General features: G+C 38.7%; 1 protein-coding gene across 3 annotated transcripts in view; it reads right to left on the bottom strand.

The window, feature by feature from the left end:
* Positions 1 to 17,386, bottom strand: part of NUBPL (NUBP iron-sulfur cluster assembly factor, mitochondrial) — an 86,003-nt gene that overhangs the window by 21,635 nt on the left and 46,982 nt on the right. For all 3 annotated transcript variants that reach the window (XM_089523547.1, XM_089523549.1, XM_089523548.1), the window contains exons 7-8: positions 9,905 to 9,998; positions 7,958 to 8,043 (exon numbers count right to left, since the gene is read on the bottom strand). In XM_089523547.1, the coding sequence (XP_089379673.1) occupies positions 7,958 to 8,043; positions 9,905 to 9,998 (180 nt within the window). The remainder of the gene's footprint in view (positions 1 to 7,957; positions 8,044 to 9,904; positions 9,999 to 17,386) is intronic.

Below are 17,386 nucleotides of genomic sequence, written 5' to 3'. Positions count from 1 at the left end.
TGTGCATGTAATGTGGTATGCTGTATTTTTTTTAAAAAACATACCGTAATCTTTTAATGAAACTATGGTACAAACATGTTTTAAACTGTTTTGACTGTGTTTTAATAACTGCTGTTGTTGCTGTGTGCTTCTAATTCATTTTTTCTTATGGTGATCCTAAGGCAAACCTATCAAGGGGTTTTCTAAAGCTGAGAGTGTATGACTTGCCCAAGGTCACCCAAGGTTCCATGGCTGAGCAGATATTTAAACCCTGATCTCCAGAGTCGTCGTCCAGTGTTCAAACGACTACTCCATGCTGGCTCCTTGTTTTTAATAATATTGATATTTGATTCTCTTTTAAGTTTTGTCACCAGTGTTTTAGCTTTTGGGGATGTTTTCTATTATAGCGCGCCTGCACCATACGCGGGCGCACCATACGCGGCCTTGAGCATACGCACTCAAGCCGCGGGGTGGAAGGGGCGGCACGTCCCATTCAATTGAATGGGCGCGCGCACCCGTTGCGCCCCACGCCGCCGCGCATGAGCCCCATTGTTTCCAATGGGGCTCGAGCATAGGCGGAATTCGCCTTACGCGGAGGGATCCGGAACGGATCCCCGCGTAAGGCGAGGACGGACTGTATTGTAAGCTGCCTTGGATGCCATTTTGAGAAAAAGGCAAGATACAAGTACAATAAATAAATAAATATAATGGAACACCGTGAAACAAAATTCACTTTGTATTTTATAAATCATTCAGGAGTTACAGAAGTTGCTAGATTCTTTCACAGTCCCTACTGATTTATACCCACTTCATTCATAGTTAACACTTTCTTATACATAATAAACAGACACACCTTCCAAAAAATCTAAGTCATTAGGGCAGTGGTGGGTAATTTATAAGCTCTCCAGAAGACTGGCACTGTCAGCATCCCTCACTCCTAACCAGCTATGCTAGGGTTGATGGGATGATGAAATCCAATAATACTTGGAGGACTGAATATTCTCCATCCCTACTGAAAGACGATGGAGGATGTGGACATGTATAATCTGAACATAAACTGAACCCCTCTGCACATTCTTCTATTTATTCAAGTTATTTTCAATATCATTGTGGGACAATGGATTCTACGAACAATGGTAGCAATGGGAAGCCCTCTAAGCCCTGTGATAGCAAACTTTTACATGGAACACTTTGAAAAGCAAGCCCTAGAAACAGCTCCGAAAAACCCACAACTTGGTTCCGATATGTGGATGACACTTTCACCATCTGGAGCCATGGAGAAGAAGACCTGGCTGTATTCCTGAACCATGTGAACAACATCCACCCCAACATCCAATTCACTATGGAAAAAGAAAAGGAAAGAACACTGCCATTCTTGGATGTCCTAGTCATCCGCAAACAGAACCAACGTTTGGGTTACACAGTATACCAAAAACCCACACATACAGACAGATACCTGCACAAGAACTCCAACCATCACCCAGGACAAAAAAGAAGCACAATCAAAACACTGGTAGACTGGGAAAAAACGCATCTGTGAACCCCACTTCTTGGAAGATGAACTGAAGCACTTGGACCGGGCTCTACAGGCTAATGGTTATTCCAGCTCAGACATCAGAAGGTCTGCCAGGCCCAGGAAAACCCAGAGAAGTGAAGACAAGCAGCCACCAAAAGGGAAGGTATTTTTACCATACATCAAAGGAGTCACAGAGAGAATAGGCAAAGTGGTGAGGAAGCACAACCTTCAAATACAAGCCCACGAAGAAAATCCAGCAAATGCTTCTCTCAGCCAAGGACCAGAGAGACCCTCTCACAGCCACAGGAGTTTACCGCATACTATGCAGCTGCGTACATAGGGACCACCAAACACAGTGTGCAAACAAGAATCAAGGAACATGAGAGACACTGCAGACTGGGCCAGCCAGAAAAATCAGCAGTAGCAGAACACGTTATAAACCATCCTGGGCATAAATTACTGTTTGAAAACACGGAAATTCTGGACCATGCCAACCACTACCATGTCAGGATGCACAGGGAAGCCATTGAAATCCACAAACATCTGGATAATTTCAACCGGAAAGAAGAAACCCTTAAAGTGAACAAAATTTGGCTACCAGTCCTGACAAATAGCAAAATGAGGACTCAGCAAATGCAAATGGGAAAGCACTCAGAGTCAGAGGCTTTCCCAGCAGATAATGATCATCAATTAGCAGACACTAATCCTCTTTTGCATTCGCCTCCAAGCCTGAGGCCTGCCATCAGCAACAGAACAATACACATGCAAATCACTCCTGCATTCCCAGGCTCACACAGTGTGTGTGTGTGTGTGTGTGTGTGTGTGTGTGTGTGTGTGTATCTCCAACTTTTTCCAGGCAAAGCATTCTCTGAATATGCCAGCCACAGATGCTGGCAAAATGTTAGGAAGAAAGTCTTCTAGAACATGGCCACAGAGCCCCAAAAAATCTACAAAAACTATGAATGCCGGCCATAAAAGCCTTCGACTTCACTTTTATTTAATTATTTTTATACATAATATGTTTTAATGTTTTTGCTGTTATGCTATTTATGTTTTAATAAATCCCTTAATGGATTTAAAACTTTTTAAAAACATACTATTTTAGACAGACCGGCACTTTGTGCTGCCTGTGCATGGAGCCAGGGTGCAGCATCCACACATTGGAAACCCTAACCCCACTCAGAGGGTGCCATTTTGGCGTGCACCATCATGGCGTGGCATCTACACAATGCAGCACCAAAGGAGTGTCATAAAGCCGCACCGCCACAGCTATAGTGCCCCTTGGAGGATTCAAAAAGAAGCTCCTTTTTGTGCTCTCCGCAGGCTGGATCAGGGCTGCGGCATGAGGTTGCTGCAGCCATTAGACATATTTAAAGCATTTGATTGTGTGGGATGGCCAACATTAAAAATAATTATGAAAAGATTTGGAATAGGGGATAGAATAAGAGGATTAATAGACCAATTCTATCTTGATAATTCAGTAAAAGTAATGGTAAATGATGGGATAACAAGTGAAATAAGAGTGACAAGAGGTACAAGGCAAGGGTGCCCACTATCACCAATATTATTTGCAATGGTCATAGAGTTATTAGCGAATGTTATAAGAAATGATAATAGTTTAGAAGGAATAGGATTTAAACAAAAGCATAAAATTAGTTTATTTGCCGATGACACACTATTAACTATTAAAAATTTAGTGGATAGATTGGGAAAAATAAAAGAACATTTAAAGTTATTTGGAGAAATGACAGGGTTACAGATTAATTGGAATAAATCAGAAATGATGATATTTAATTATACAAAAAAAGAGGAATCTGAGTTTCTAAAACAAAAAAGTTTAGAGATAAGATTAAGAAGCAATATAAAATATTTAGGAATAAATATAACGAAAGATTTAAAGGAAATGGAAGATAAGAATTTGGTAGTGTTAAGGAAAGAAGTGGAGAAAAAATTGGAAGAATATAAAAAAATCCAATTATCCTGGTTTGGAAGAATTGCATTAATTAAGATGAAAATATTGCCAAAATTAAATTTTTTTATTTAGAATGATATCATTAAAAGTGTCAGAAACCTGGCAACAGTTAATAAATACATTCTGTAATGGAGGGAAAAGAACAAGATTAAATAAACAATTTTGGTATAAAACACAAAGAGAGGGAGGGTTAGGCCTTCCCAATATAAGAGGATATTATGAGGCTAATCAATTGAGATGTGTGATAGAAGGTATGTTGGATGGGAGAGATTTAGAATGGTTAGAAGTAGATACAGAGGAAGTAGATATGAGAATATGGAATATCTTTTTAAGGACTTTATAAAGAAATAAATAAAAATTATTGGAAACCCACTAATGAAAAATATAATAGAAATATGGTATAAACATAAAAAAGAATTAATGAATGAAGATTCAATAATAACACCAATATTAATGGAAAAGAAATTCCCAAAGAATTTGAGAGGATTGTTAGATAAAGAGCTAAAGGAAAGGAAAATAGACAGAATAGAAGATTGGATAGATGTAAGAACAGACAAAGGAAACATAAAAGAAAAACTTATGGGAATAAAAGTTTCATGGTTTCACTATATACAAATAGAAAAATGGATTATAAATTGGAGGAAAAGGAATGTAGAAAAGAAAAAGTATATGCAATTTGAACAAATAGTTCAGAAAGGAAGAGAAATGGAAGAAAATGAGAACATAAAAGGAATTACTAGTAAAATTTACAAAATGTTGATGGAGAATAAAGGAGGAAAAATAAAAGGGAAAACTTTAAAGGGATTATGGGAAGAAGAATTAGGATGTAAAATAAATGACAAGGAATGGAATGGAATTTGGGAACAAAGACACTTGAAAAAATTATCGGTTTGGACAAAAGAAAACTATTACAAGTTGATTTGGAAATGGTACCTGACTCCAGTGAGATTACATAATATTAATAAGAATAATTCAAGAAATTGTTGGAGAGGCTGTCAAGAAGTAGGGTCATATATGCACATGTGGTGGCAATGTAAATATGTACAACATTTTTGGGAAAAGGTGCTATTAGAAATAGAAAATGTTATGAATATAAAAATAGATAGCAGACCGAATATAGTTTTGTTATCATTATATAACTCAGAGAAATGGAAAAAAGAAGAAAAAGATTTGGTAACAAATTTGCTTACAGCAGCGAGATTAATAATAGCAAGGTGTTGGAAAACGAAAATGGATGTAGAAGTGGAGGATTGGTACAAAGAGGTATGGAGATTAGCTATTAATGATAAATTGACATGTAAACTGAAAGTAAAGAAAGGATTATGGAAAAGAAATGACTTTGAGGGGATTTGGAAAGAATTTGTCGAGAAAGTGTTGAGAAAAGAAGATGGAAGATTACCTCCAGAAGACGAACTGAAATTTTGGATGGAATATAAGGATGGAAATGGCTCTGGGGAAGGGGAGCATTGAGGGGTATATAAAATAATGTGTCAAAAAGGTAATAGAATGTAATAGAATGTAATAGAATGTAGAGATGTATTTGTTTATGGAAATAAATTTTTTAAAAAAACAGCAACAAAAGGCTTTTACCTTTAAAAAAAAATGAGGTTGCCGCAGCCCCAATCCGGCCATTAAAGAGGCGGCTACATGCTGCCCATCTGTATAGCCCCTTAATCATTCTGTTTTCACTTAAATTGTGAAAAGTTTGATTTCCCATATCAGGAATAAATATAAATCAATAGGATATAAATCAAATAAAAATGTTTTTGTTAATTTTTAAGATTACTTAATGTCATGTACATTATGCCTCAGTACCTAAACATAACTAGTAGCTCTTTCCCCCTTCTTTTTCCTGTACTCTGATTCACAAAGTTCAAAACATTTAATACAAGGATGGAAAACATTTGGCCCTTTAGGTATTTTGGACTACTGTTCCCATCAGCAGCATCCAAGTATGGTGAATGATAATCATGATCAATGCCTTTGAGAGCTGTAATCTAAAAATCTGGAGGGCTTTTAGTACGGCAACAAAACTGTTCCCACTTCTCATATTCTTTACTAGTTACTCTTCTCTATGATCTTCTGTAGCCACTGAAATCTTCCAACTATTCTAAGGTACTTTTACTGCCCATTATGACATCCAGATCAAGATATTCAATAGTATAATTCTTCAAAAATCAGTAATATATACACACACATTGTGGAATCCTTTGTTAGAGATCTACTTTCAGCTTTACCTTTCTAGTACATGCCTTTGATCAGACAGCTGTTGTGGCTCCAATTTATGGTCACCTTTTGAATGAAAGACCTCTGAAGGATCTTGCTATTTACAAGACCTCCTCAGATCTTTCCAACTCAGGGCTGTGGCTGCCTTGGTTAAGTCAACCCATCTGTAATGCTGTCGTGTTCTTTCCCTACTGCTGTTGATCAAACTAGCTATGGCTTAAATCCAAGGTCAAGACTTTCTTATCATTTCCTCATACCTGCAGGCTCATGGCTATCTGGAAACCTAATCTAGAGGGGTTTTTGGCCCTTAGGGTGCAGGTAGGAGGGTGAATCACCTGCTCCCTGTTCTGTAGACAAAAGCTATTGTCAGTTTAACAACCATATCATATCTTGGTCTATATTCTTAGCTACTCTCTCCAGCAAGTTTTTGAAGGCTCTCAAGATGAGCATGACTTAGTATCCTGCCTAGATTTTTAGGGGCACCTGCTTAGAATGATAGTGATAAGTCCCTGTTCAGCTGAACAGAATATCAGAGTATGTGATAATTCTACCTTTAAACAGACAGTGAAAATTGTAAATCCTCTGCTTAGGAAATTTATTGATCAATTTTTCAATAATACCTGTGTAAATTGATAACTTCATATATAACGTATACTTGTGTAACAGGTATGTGTCAGGTAAATCTATACTTCAAGTTATTATCGAACCTGCATTTAACATAGCTATGTAATATATCCACAATTCACTTCTTCAGTGATTTTGATTAATTTCCTCCTAGTCATGTGCATTCTGGCAGACAAGCCCAAATTCTGTATTCTTAGGACACTATTATCTAGATTGTTGTGGGCTCAGTCAAAAAATTTATGTGACTCTATAAATGGATCTCCTTATTGTGCAGCACTGAAGTTTCAGACACAGACAAGACAAATCCCAAAAGGAAGAACAGTAGAAAGGGGCGGAGGTATGTTTTCATCAATGACTGACAGTGGCTCCCCAGGGTTGTTTGTTTTTTAAAAAAAGTATTTCCCAGATCTATCTGGGGATGTGTGGGATTGAACGTGGAACATTTTGCATGCAAAGCATGTACTCTACCAATGAATTATGGCCCTTGCCTTAAAGTGGAATGACTGTACTGAGATTTTTTCCTCTTATTTTGAATCTGATAGGGCTACCAGGGACTAGATAAAATTGCTTCAGAGACTTATGGGGCCAAGAGTCACCTGTCCCCTAGCTTAAGATATATACAGCATAACATGAGACAAGAGGCTACTGTCAGAACAGAACATGGAAAAAGAGAATGGTTCCCAATTGGCAAAGGGGTCAGACAAGGCTGTATTCTTTCACCCTATCTGTTCAACATGTATGCAGAACATCTTATAAGAAAAGCAGGTTTGGACACAGAAGAAGGAGGAGTGAAAATAAGAAGAAGGAATATCAACAATCTAAGATATGCAGATGACACCATAGTACTAGCAGAAAACCTCACAGACCTGAAACATCTAGTAAGGAAGATCAAAGAAGAAAGTGCAAAGGCAGGCTTAATGTTGAGCATAAAGAAACAAAAATAATGACCACCAAGGACCTTCACAAGTTCAGCCTAGACAATGAAGAAATAGAAATTGTAAAAGAATTCCCATACCTGGGATCAAACATTGTTAGACATGGGGACTGCAGTCAGGAAATCCAAAGAAGATTAAGAATGGGGAGGATGGCTATGAAAGAACTAGAAAAGATTCTAAAATGCAAAGATATACAACTAAGCACAAAAGTTAGAATCTTACAAGCGATCGTATTCCTTATTACCACGTATAGATGTGAGAGCTAGATAGTTAAGAAAGATGATAGGAAGAAAATCGATTAATTTGAGATGTGGTGTTGGAGAAGAGTGCTGAGGATCCCATGGACAGCCAAAGGGATAAACAAATGGGCCCTAGAGCAGATCAAGCCGGAAACCTCTCTGGAAGCCAAGATGACCAAACTGAGGCTGTCGTACTTCAGGCACATCATGAGAAGGAAGGATTCATTGGAAAACACAATAATACTGGGAAAGGTGGAGGAAATTAGGAAGAGAGAAAGGCCACATGCCAGATGGATGGACTCTATTAAGGAGGTCATGGGTATGGGGTTGCAGGAATTAAGCAGAGCAATCGAGGACAGAGGGTCTTGGAGATGTCTCATCCATGGGTTCACCATGAGCAGAGATTGACTCGAGGGCAGTTAAAAACAACAACAACAAAGTATAACATGTATTTGTAAATACGTACTGGTACATTCACTTTCCTGAACATTTCAGTCCCTCTGCGTGCATCCAATAAAGCTATATCCTGAGGAGTGGATACTATCACAGCCCCTAGGAAGAAAGAATGAGACAAGTAATGATTTCAGGAATGCTGTCATTTTATTCAATTCAGGTACTTCATTCCATAGAAAGAAAGAAAAAATGGCATGCAGAAACATAATGAACTATAATTAAAGATAAATGGTAGTTGTCCTTTAATAGACAGTATTTCCATTCATGCACTCTGCAGCACTTAGCTTCATCAGTTCTCTCTTCCCCCAACACACGCCATCAAACAGTAGCCTCTCCCATTATCCCCCATTCTATTCCTGACAGTCTTCCATTTTTCATTAAGGCAGAATTACCAACAAATACCATCCCTTTAAATTATTGTCCCAGTCTTTCCATTAGTTTTGAAACCAAAGCTTTACTTTCACATTCTTGGAGTAATTTCAGGTTTATCTGAATGTTCTACATAAAAATTCAATTTCTATTTTTAAAAGGCATTTTCAGCACCTGTGATGTCTACTTATTTTGAAATTCATTTATATCTAAGACAAATATTAAAATGTCTCATTTTATTTGGGATAAACCTTCTCTCTTTACCCAGACTTTATGTCTTCCCTCACATCTTCTAACAGTTCCCAACACATTTATTCAAACACCCGGGGGGGGGGGGGGGTGTCTCCTTTCCAATATGTAACAATCACATTACTGAGGAATGAGAATCAAACTGTTTCCCCCTGAGCAGTGTTGCCTCTGCAGGATTAATAGGATTGATAAGTATGAAATTATTTTGATCATTAAAATCAGCAAATGTGACTGAAATTCACTTGAGAAGCAACCCTGCTTAAGAAGAATGTATAATTTTTACCTAATCACTTTTCAGAGACGAACTATATTAAGGATGATTGAATGAACAAGACATTGCATGGATTATGCATCTTTTGACATGTACTGAATCTGGTTCTCATTTTCTTCACAAATCTTATATGTAGAAATTCATTCCTCTGCCTTCAATATTCTCGAATAAAAAGCAAGTTATGAATATTTTTATTTACATGTATCTCCCCTCAGACTGACATACAGTTCTATTGCCAACTAAAACATAAGTAAGAGGGTGTTATTATCCTCATGCCTTGCTTGTGGCCTTCCCACAGACATCTGTCTGGCCTCTAAAAGAACAAAATACTAAACAAGACAAGATAGTCTTTTGGACTGAGCAAGGATCACTGTTCTTATGTTGATGTATGTTATTTACTCCATATTTACACTGCCCAGTAATCAGACTTCTATGGGAAGGAAATTAAAAACAAACACTGATAATAGCAGGACATAAAATAAAAGGACAGCTTGCACTCCTTTAACTGTAGTGGTCAACTGTAAAGTCACACAAATGGTTTTCCCTGTGCATGCAAAGTGTCTCTTTTGAAGCCTTCTATAGCATTCTATATATGGGCCCGCACCATTTAATGAACAGTGTGTATGCCTGCAGCGCTTGCGCTGCTGTGCCACCGCATGCACGAGCCCCATTATCTTCAATGGGACTTGAGCCTAGGCAGAACTTGCCTTACACAGCGGGGTTCGGAACAGATCCCCCACGTAAGGCAAGGGACTACTGTAGTAAGAGAACAAGTGTCAAGGGGCATACCTTGTTCCACAGAAGAACTGCTACCAAGTTCAGCAGTTCTCATTTTTTAGCATGATGGAGACTGGGCCGGTTCATACAGGGAGATATGGTCTACCAAACAGGCTGGACCTAAGCCATACAGAGTTCTATAGGTCATAACCAGCACTTTGAATTTTGTCTGGAAACAAACTGGCAGCCAATTTCTAGCAAAAAAATCTATTTTAAAAACAAAGATAGAAGTATTTTTAAAGTTATTTCTGAATAGATAAGCAAAAAATTGGACTATATATTTATAAAAGATACCTGCAACTGGGATATTCTGTGAAACTGACAACTGCACATCTCCTGTCCCAGGAGGCATATCAATTACCAGATAATCTAGGTGATTCCAGTCAACCTAAAAAAAAAAAGGTCAAAGATCCATGGTTAGTAAAAGATGAATTTTAAAAATATGAGTCAAACCTACTGTAATTTTCCATTCAACAAGTTTTACTGATGGAAGCATCCTTGGCACAAACATCACACAACAAAAACAGTTACAGTAAAAAAATTTGTACAAATCATATGGGCAAGGTGGAGAATCACTGGGAAAGAATAAGAGCATTGTGTTTGTGTCTACTGGTACTGAAGTGCCAACAGATGTTACCGCTGGCATAAAAACCCAGCAGATGGTACAGGCAGACCACGTCTTTCAAGCAATGGCAGTTAGTTACTTCCATGTGAGTATGAGTGAGAATATGTTCTGGGCTTAATCTGAACTATAGAGGAGCTATCCAAGATGCTTGTTTATTTTAGAGATAGGATTCAGCAACATGGGCTAAAGTCTGAAGCAGATTCACTGTCTGCTATTAGCCTCTGCTGCCTTCAAATCAGTAGTTGCTGTGCCAGCATAAGCCCTAGAATCTTAGAGCTGGAAGAGATTACAAGAGCAAAGCCATCCAATTCCCTGCCTGTTCCCTGCCTGTGCACTGAGAAACAAACAGAACTAGTAAGAACAGATTAACACCAAGCCTCATGTGTCTTAAGGAAATATAATATTGATGAACAGATTCAGTATGATTTAATATTCAAAGATATAGCCGTGTTAGTCAGCATCAGTATATAGAGAGATCTTATAGTACCTTTGAGACTAACTGAAATAAAGACGCTGACAGTATGAGCTTTCATAGAGTTCAGTCTACTTCACCAGGGACAGACATATATATGCCATTGGCATGTGAGAATGTGAATTCAAATTCAAAATCCTTTGTGTATGCAAATGAAGTAGTAAGTCCAGTTTTAATTATGGTCGTTAGTGAACCAAGACATTGTGAACTGGCCAATGTGTAGAGAAATAAAGAGGCAAGAGCAGTTTGGCACTGGAAACTAGCCTATAGGTGAAGACAATAAATAAGTGTAGGACGTCCCCCTGAGGATGGGGTCAGATAGTGTTGAAATGTGTGTAGTGAGTCAGGAAGCCATTACCCCTGTTCTGCATAAAAATATTTTATACAGAGAAAATGCTGTTTCCTATGCAGAAAATGCTGTTTTCTGTGCACAACAACCATGTGTGAATTTTATACAGAACAAGCCCCAAATTGTGAATAGCCTTTGAAAACTGCATGGTTTTCAAAAGATTTCTCACAGAGGGAAGAAAATTGCTGATATTACTCATACTACCTTCCAGTACAAAGTATGTAGAGAGATCTTATAGCACCTTTGAGACTAACTAAAAGAAAGAAGTTGGCAGCATGAACATTCATAGATTTCATCTACTTCCTTAGATGCTTTTGGTGGAGTGGAAGCCAAGGACAGACAAATGTATACTATAGGTGTGTTAAAATGTCAATTCAAATTAAAAATCCTTTGGGTATGGAAATGAAGTAGCAACTCCAGTTTTAACAACAGTCATTTGTGGAGAAAGGCATAGTCATTAGATATGAAAATAAGATGCCAATACCAGTTTGGCCTTGGAAACTAGCCTGCAGGCAGGGAGAATGACAATGGGGTCAGTGTTGAAATGTGTCTAGTGAGACAGGATGCCATTGTCCATGTTCAATCCATTGCTGAGGGACTGTAGATTATGGATGAATTCCAATTCTGCTGTTTCTCTTTCCAATCTACCTTTGTAGTTATTTTGTTCAAGGGTTGCTGTTCTGAAGTCTGACATGGAATGCCCAGGGTGATTGAAATATTCTGCTACCGGTTTTTGTGTATTCCCATTCTGAATGTCTGATTTATGTCCATTTCTCCTCTGGCGCAGGGACTGGCCTGTTTCCCCTCTGTAGAGTGCCAATGGGCACTGATGACATAGTATGGCATAAATCACACTGGAGCATGAGCATATGAAGGCCCCCCTAATATTGTGGGTGATACCATTAGGTCTTGTGGTGACATTTTCTGGATAAATGTGCTGGCAGAGTTGGCATCTTGGTTTGTGGCAAGGCTTAGTACATGTGTTCCCATCTGTGTCATGTGTCTTCCTGTTGGTGAGTACCTGTTTGACGTTTGGAGGCTGTCTGCAGGTGAGTAAAGATCTGCCACCAAGAGCCCTTGAAAGAGTGGCATTATTGTCCAGAATGGGTTGCAGTTCACTGATGATGCACCTGAATGGTCCCAGTTAGGAACTGTATGTGACCACTAGTGGGGTTCTGTCATTTTCTCTAGTCAAACTGTTCAGTAATAAATTAGTCCTGGGTACAAGTCTTGCCTTGTTTTTTGTTGTTTTCGCTTCATATGGTGGGTACTGTAGTTTGAGGAATTCTTGTTGTAATTCCTTGAGTTTGGCATCCCTGTCTTGTGGGTCTGAGCAGATGTGACTGTATCCGAGGGCTTGGCTGTAGACTATGGATCTGGTGGTGTGTTCAGGATGGAAACTGGAGGCACTGAAGTACACATAGCAGTCCATGAGTCTCAATATTATGTGGTGTTTAGATGTCCATTTTGTAACTGTACTGTGGTATCCAGAAAGCGAACTTGTTCTGAAGAGAGTTTGAGGCTAAAGTTGATGGTGGCGTGGAAGTTGTTGAAATTCTGGTGAGTCTTCTCTATGAGTCCAAATTATGAAGATACCACCAATGTACCTCAGATACAGGAGCGGTCTCTGAGAGTAGGAGTTAAGAAAATGTTGTTCTAGGTCGGCCATGAAGATACTGGCATACACTATATGCATCTGAGGAAGTAGGCTGACGTCTACAAAAGCTCATGCTGCCAATTTCTTTATTTCAGTTAATCTCAAAGGTGCTACGTCTCTCTTCAATATGATTTAATATATATCTGCTGCTGTCAAGAGTGAATAATACTCTTAACTATCAGATGTGAAAATTCTATTAACTACTCAGATGTGAAAATGGAATGCATCATCTTTAAGAAACCTAACTTTGACAGAAATAACCTCTTCTACTAGTTCATCAAAACCTGCAATCAACTATCCATTTATTTCAAAATAGTAGATGCAGAACTGGTAGACAATTTACATTCAGAAAAAAATAAAGGCTTTAAGAAAAAGATATGCTTTAAATAAAGCCAACTTCAAACAGTAGTCCCTAAAGTTTAGGAAAACCAGACGAAGACCTGTACTCACCCTAAGAGTATTAAATTATGGATTAGCATTGCATCTGAATGCAACTGTTCACATCTAAACTCTGCCAATATGCCATTTGTAGCTGAAGGCATAAATGTAGGTGACTGATTGCTTATTATTCACAAACTACTCAGTTTTGTGGCCTCCCAAATTTTTGTCCTAGTAGCTTCCTTCCAAGACTTTGGGACTGTCAATAACGCAACTTCATATTAAAGTAAGGATGGAGAAACCCTGGCACTCCAAATGGTGAACTACAGTTATATCAATTCTGTCAGGTTTGCAAATGGTGAGGTATGATGAGGGCCATTAAACCAGGGGTATGGATCATGTAGCCATTCAGATGTTGGACTGTAACACCCACAATCCCTTTCCAGCATCTAAAATGGCTAGGGCTGGTGGAAGTTGCAATCCAAGATTATATGGAGTGCCAAGTATTCCTGACCCATAGATTAAAGTTAGATTTGCATTTTTAAGACTGATGACTCTAAAAGGTGGTTTTACAGGGGGCAACTGAGGCAACAAATTGTGCACAAAATTGATATTGTGATGGTAGACTTCATCTGGATGAATATACACAAAAATATCCCTGGTGAAGCCTTTTATTACGTGAATGTTAATGAAACTGGCAATAACAGGAGAGAGCATGAAAAGGACTGCTCACATTTTATAATCAAATGCAATATTATTCATTGCTTTGGATGGCTTTCAAAAATGACTGACATTTATAAATCTTTGGAAGCTATACTGATCGCCCTTACTTATAAAAATCTGTCACTAACTCTTTTGAGTTGTTATTACAATGATACTTATAGCATGAAAAGTCACTGATATCAATGTATGGTATTTTAAAAGCAGGAATGAAATTATTTTTTAAAAATAAAGCTAAAGAAAGCTAGTTTATTTTAAAAAACTACCTAAAAGTCAGTCATTCTTGGCAGCACAGCAACATTGGATCGGCTATAAGATTTTTTTTAAAAAACAGTGCATATAAACAACGAATTAAAAAATATAGACAGCCAAGTACAAGAATGCTTTCCAGTAGCTAAGCGGTTCACAGAACTATCAGGCTGCTTCTTCGCTGTACAGTGGTCCCTTGGCTTAAGCAGGGGATCCGTTCTGGACCCACCCCACCCCCGCGTAAGCCGAATAACGCATAAGCACAAGTCCCATTCGATTGAATGGGGCTCATGCTCACAGTGCAGGAGAGTGCGCGCACCACAGGCGCACACACTATTCATTTTTCCATTGTGCAGCTTCCACGTAATCAGGAAGCCGTGTATGGGGCGCACACTGTATTATATTTTTATCCTATGCTTTCTTGGAGCAAAGTATGCCACATAGTGCACAGTTCTTCCATCTTTTTGACACTTTCTATGGATTACTTTTAACTCCACAGAAGTTATCTAATACAAGATTACCCAGGGAGCATCATTTGCTTTAAACAGAGCAAATTTGGTAATAACGGTGCTGGTCTGGAACAGTGAGCCGCTCTTGATTTGTCCATGTGTTTTCTTTTCTAAAATATCCCATTCCTTAATTATGCTTCTGTCTCAATACTTGCTGGAACTCACTATCTTCTAAATGCATTAGTCCTATGCAAGTAATAATAATAAAAATTTTACTTATATTTTCCCACCTCCCCCTATGGATCAAGGCGGGATTACAGCCAGTATCAAGACAAAGATACATCACAATTACAGTCATTTAAAATCAAATCATCATCATGCATCAAGTGATCATCATGCATTAAAAAACAAAAAGCAACTGTTATGCTAACAAGAAGAAAAATTCAAAAATGTCCAACAGAGCAATAATTTTATTAGGACAAACAAAATGACATAGATATATGTGTGGGTACTGATTTTTGAAGTTCTTTCTCAGGAGAACTGTTATAAAAAGCAAGTAAAGTAGAGAGAGTAAAAAACTTGACCTGTTGTAGAAGTCATCTGGCCAGTTTAATGATCGACAGGGTTCCCCATGACATTCTTGCAAACAAGCTTGTAAAATGTGGGCTAGACAAGGCAACTGTTACGTGGATTTGTAATTGGTTGACTGGCCGAACCCAAAGGGTGCTCAACAATGGCACCTTTTCATCCTGGAGAGAAGTGACCAGTGGGGTCCCACAGGGCTCTGTCCTGGGCCCAGTACTGTTCAACATCTTTATCAATGACTTGGAGGAAAAAATTGGGGGAATACTTATCAAATTTGCAGATGACACCAAATTAGGAGGAATAGCTAATACTCCAGAGGACAGGATCAACATTCAAAATGATCTGAATAGACTAGAAAGCTGGGTCACAGCTAAGAAAATGAACTTCAACAGGGAGAAATGTAAGGTACTGCACTTAGGGCGAAAAAATGAAATGCACAGATATAGGATGGGGGACACCTGGCTTAAGGAGACAACATGTGAAAGGGATCTAGGAGTCCAAGTAGACCACAAGTTGAACATGAGTCAACAGTGCGATGCAGCAGCTAACAAGGCCAATGCGAATTTAGGCTGCATCAATAGAAGTATAGTGTCTAGATCAAGGGAAGTAATAGTGCCACTGTATTCTGCTCTGGTCAGGAATATTGTGTCCAGTTCTGGGCGCCACAATTCGAAAAGGACATTGAGAAACTGGAGCGTGTCCAAAGGAGGGCGACTAAAATGGTGAAGGGTCTGGAAACCTTGCCCTATGAGGAACGTCTTAGGGAGCTGGGGATGTTTAGCCTGGAGAAAAGAAGGTTAAGAGGTGATATGATAGCCCTGTTTAAATATTTGAAAGGATGTCATATTGAGGAGGGAGCAAGCTTGTTTTCTGCTGCTCCAGAGACTAGGACCCGGAGCAGTGGATGCAAGCTGCAGGAAAAGAGATTCCACCTCAACATTAGGAGGAACTTCCTGACAGTAAGGGCTGTTCGACAATGGAACACACTTCCTCGGAGTGTAGTGGAGTCTCCCTCCTTGGAGGTCTTTAAACGGAGGCTGGATGGCCATCTGTCGGGTATGCTTTGATTTGGATTTCCTGCATGGCAGGGGGTTGGACTGGATGGCCCTTGTCCCTTGGCAGGGAGAGTCTGCAGGGGTAGAAAAAGTTGCAAAAAAGGAAAGAAGAAAAAATAAAAGAACAGACGTGGAGCTCCATGCAGTCACAAGTTTGTACACTGCCCATCACTACTCTTGTATGTGATATTATAGTTTTAGCTTTCTCAATAAGTATCTCCTTTGGTTGGTGTAAAAAATAAATTATTACTATGTGTGTATATATTCTGTGAATGTGCAAAGGGAAGAATACAGTTTTAACAAGCCCTCTAATCTACATAGATCCTCTAGTCTGTCTGCATAGCTTCTACTCATGTCATATGAAAGCAAGCATGTCTTTATGGCTGGGGACATTGGCCTCTGCAGTGACTACAGTATCATCTAGGCCTTAGCCTTGAAGAAGTAAAAACAGATTGATATTGCCATTAATCTTCTGCCTATATCCATATTTCTTTTTCTTGTAATAATTTATTAATGTCAATGGCAGTTACCAAGAACAGTGTGCCACATTTCTCCCCATTTGATAAATGGAGTTAAGGAGATTTATCTGAATAAGGAAAGTGTTATAGATCATTGATCCAGAAGTAAATATCAAAAGCTTGCAATTCCAACAGATTAAGAATGCCTGCAATTATTGAAGGAGATAAAATAGAAAATTTCTTCTATTAATTCTCAAGAGATAAATACTGAATCTCTTTCAAGAGAATAGAGACATAAGTTTGGAAACTTTACAAAGTATTCCAAAATTTCATATACAGTAGAGTCTTGATTATCCAACATAAACGGGTGGGCTGATAGTCGGATGGCCGAAAATGTCGGATAATCCAGCGGGTCTAAGAAAAACCTCAAAATCAAATGAATTGCAAACGTATTGAATTTTTACTGCAGTAACAGCAAAAGTAACATTGCAGTAACGTTTTAGTAACAACAGTTCAGTCCTCTGAAAACTGAAGAAATCAGTGATCCTTTTCTGCTTTCCTGACGATTGCAGTTTCTTCGCAGCCAAGTCTCGCCATCTTTGATGCATCATAATGTCGACCCTCATAGCTTCTTCTTGTTGCTTGATGTACTTCATTGTGATTTCTAGAGCCTTATACCCATCGCCATGCAAAATGGCAAGAGGTTCAACAGATGATGCTTGCTCATCAATTTTTATTTCATTGACATCGCTATTGACAAGAGCAACAATTTCATCATC

The sequence above is a fragment of the Sceloporus occidentalis genome, unplaced genomic scaffold (genome assembly GCF_023333645.1).
Source record: "Sceloporus occidentalis isolate IW3139 unplaced genomic scaffold, rSceOcc1.0.p SCAF_4, whole genome shotgun sequence".
In the NCBI taxonomy this organism is placed as follows: Eukaryota; Metazoa; Chordata; class Lepidosauria; order Squamata; family Phrynosomatidae; genus Sceloporus; species Sceloporus occidentalis.
The sequence above is the reverse complement of the archived record's forward strand: the minus strand, read 5'-3'. Positions and strand labels throughout refer to the sequence as shown.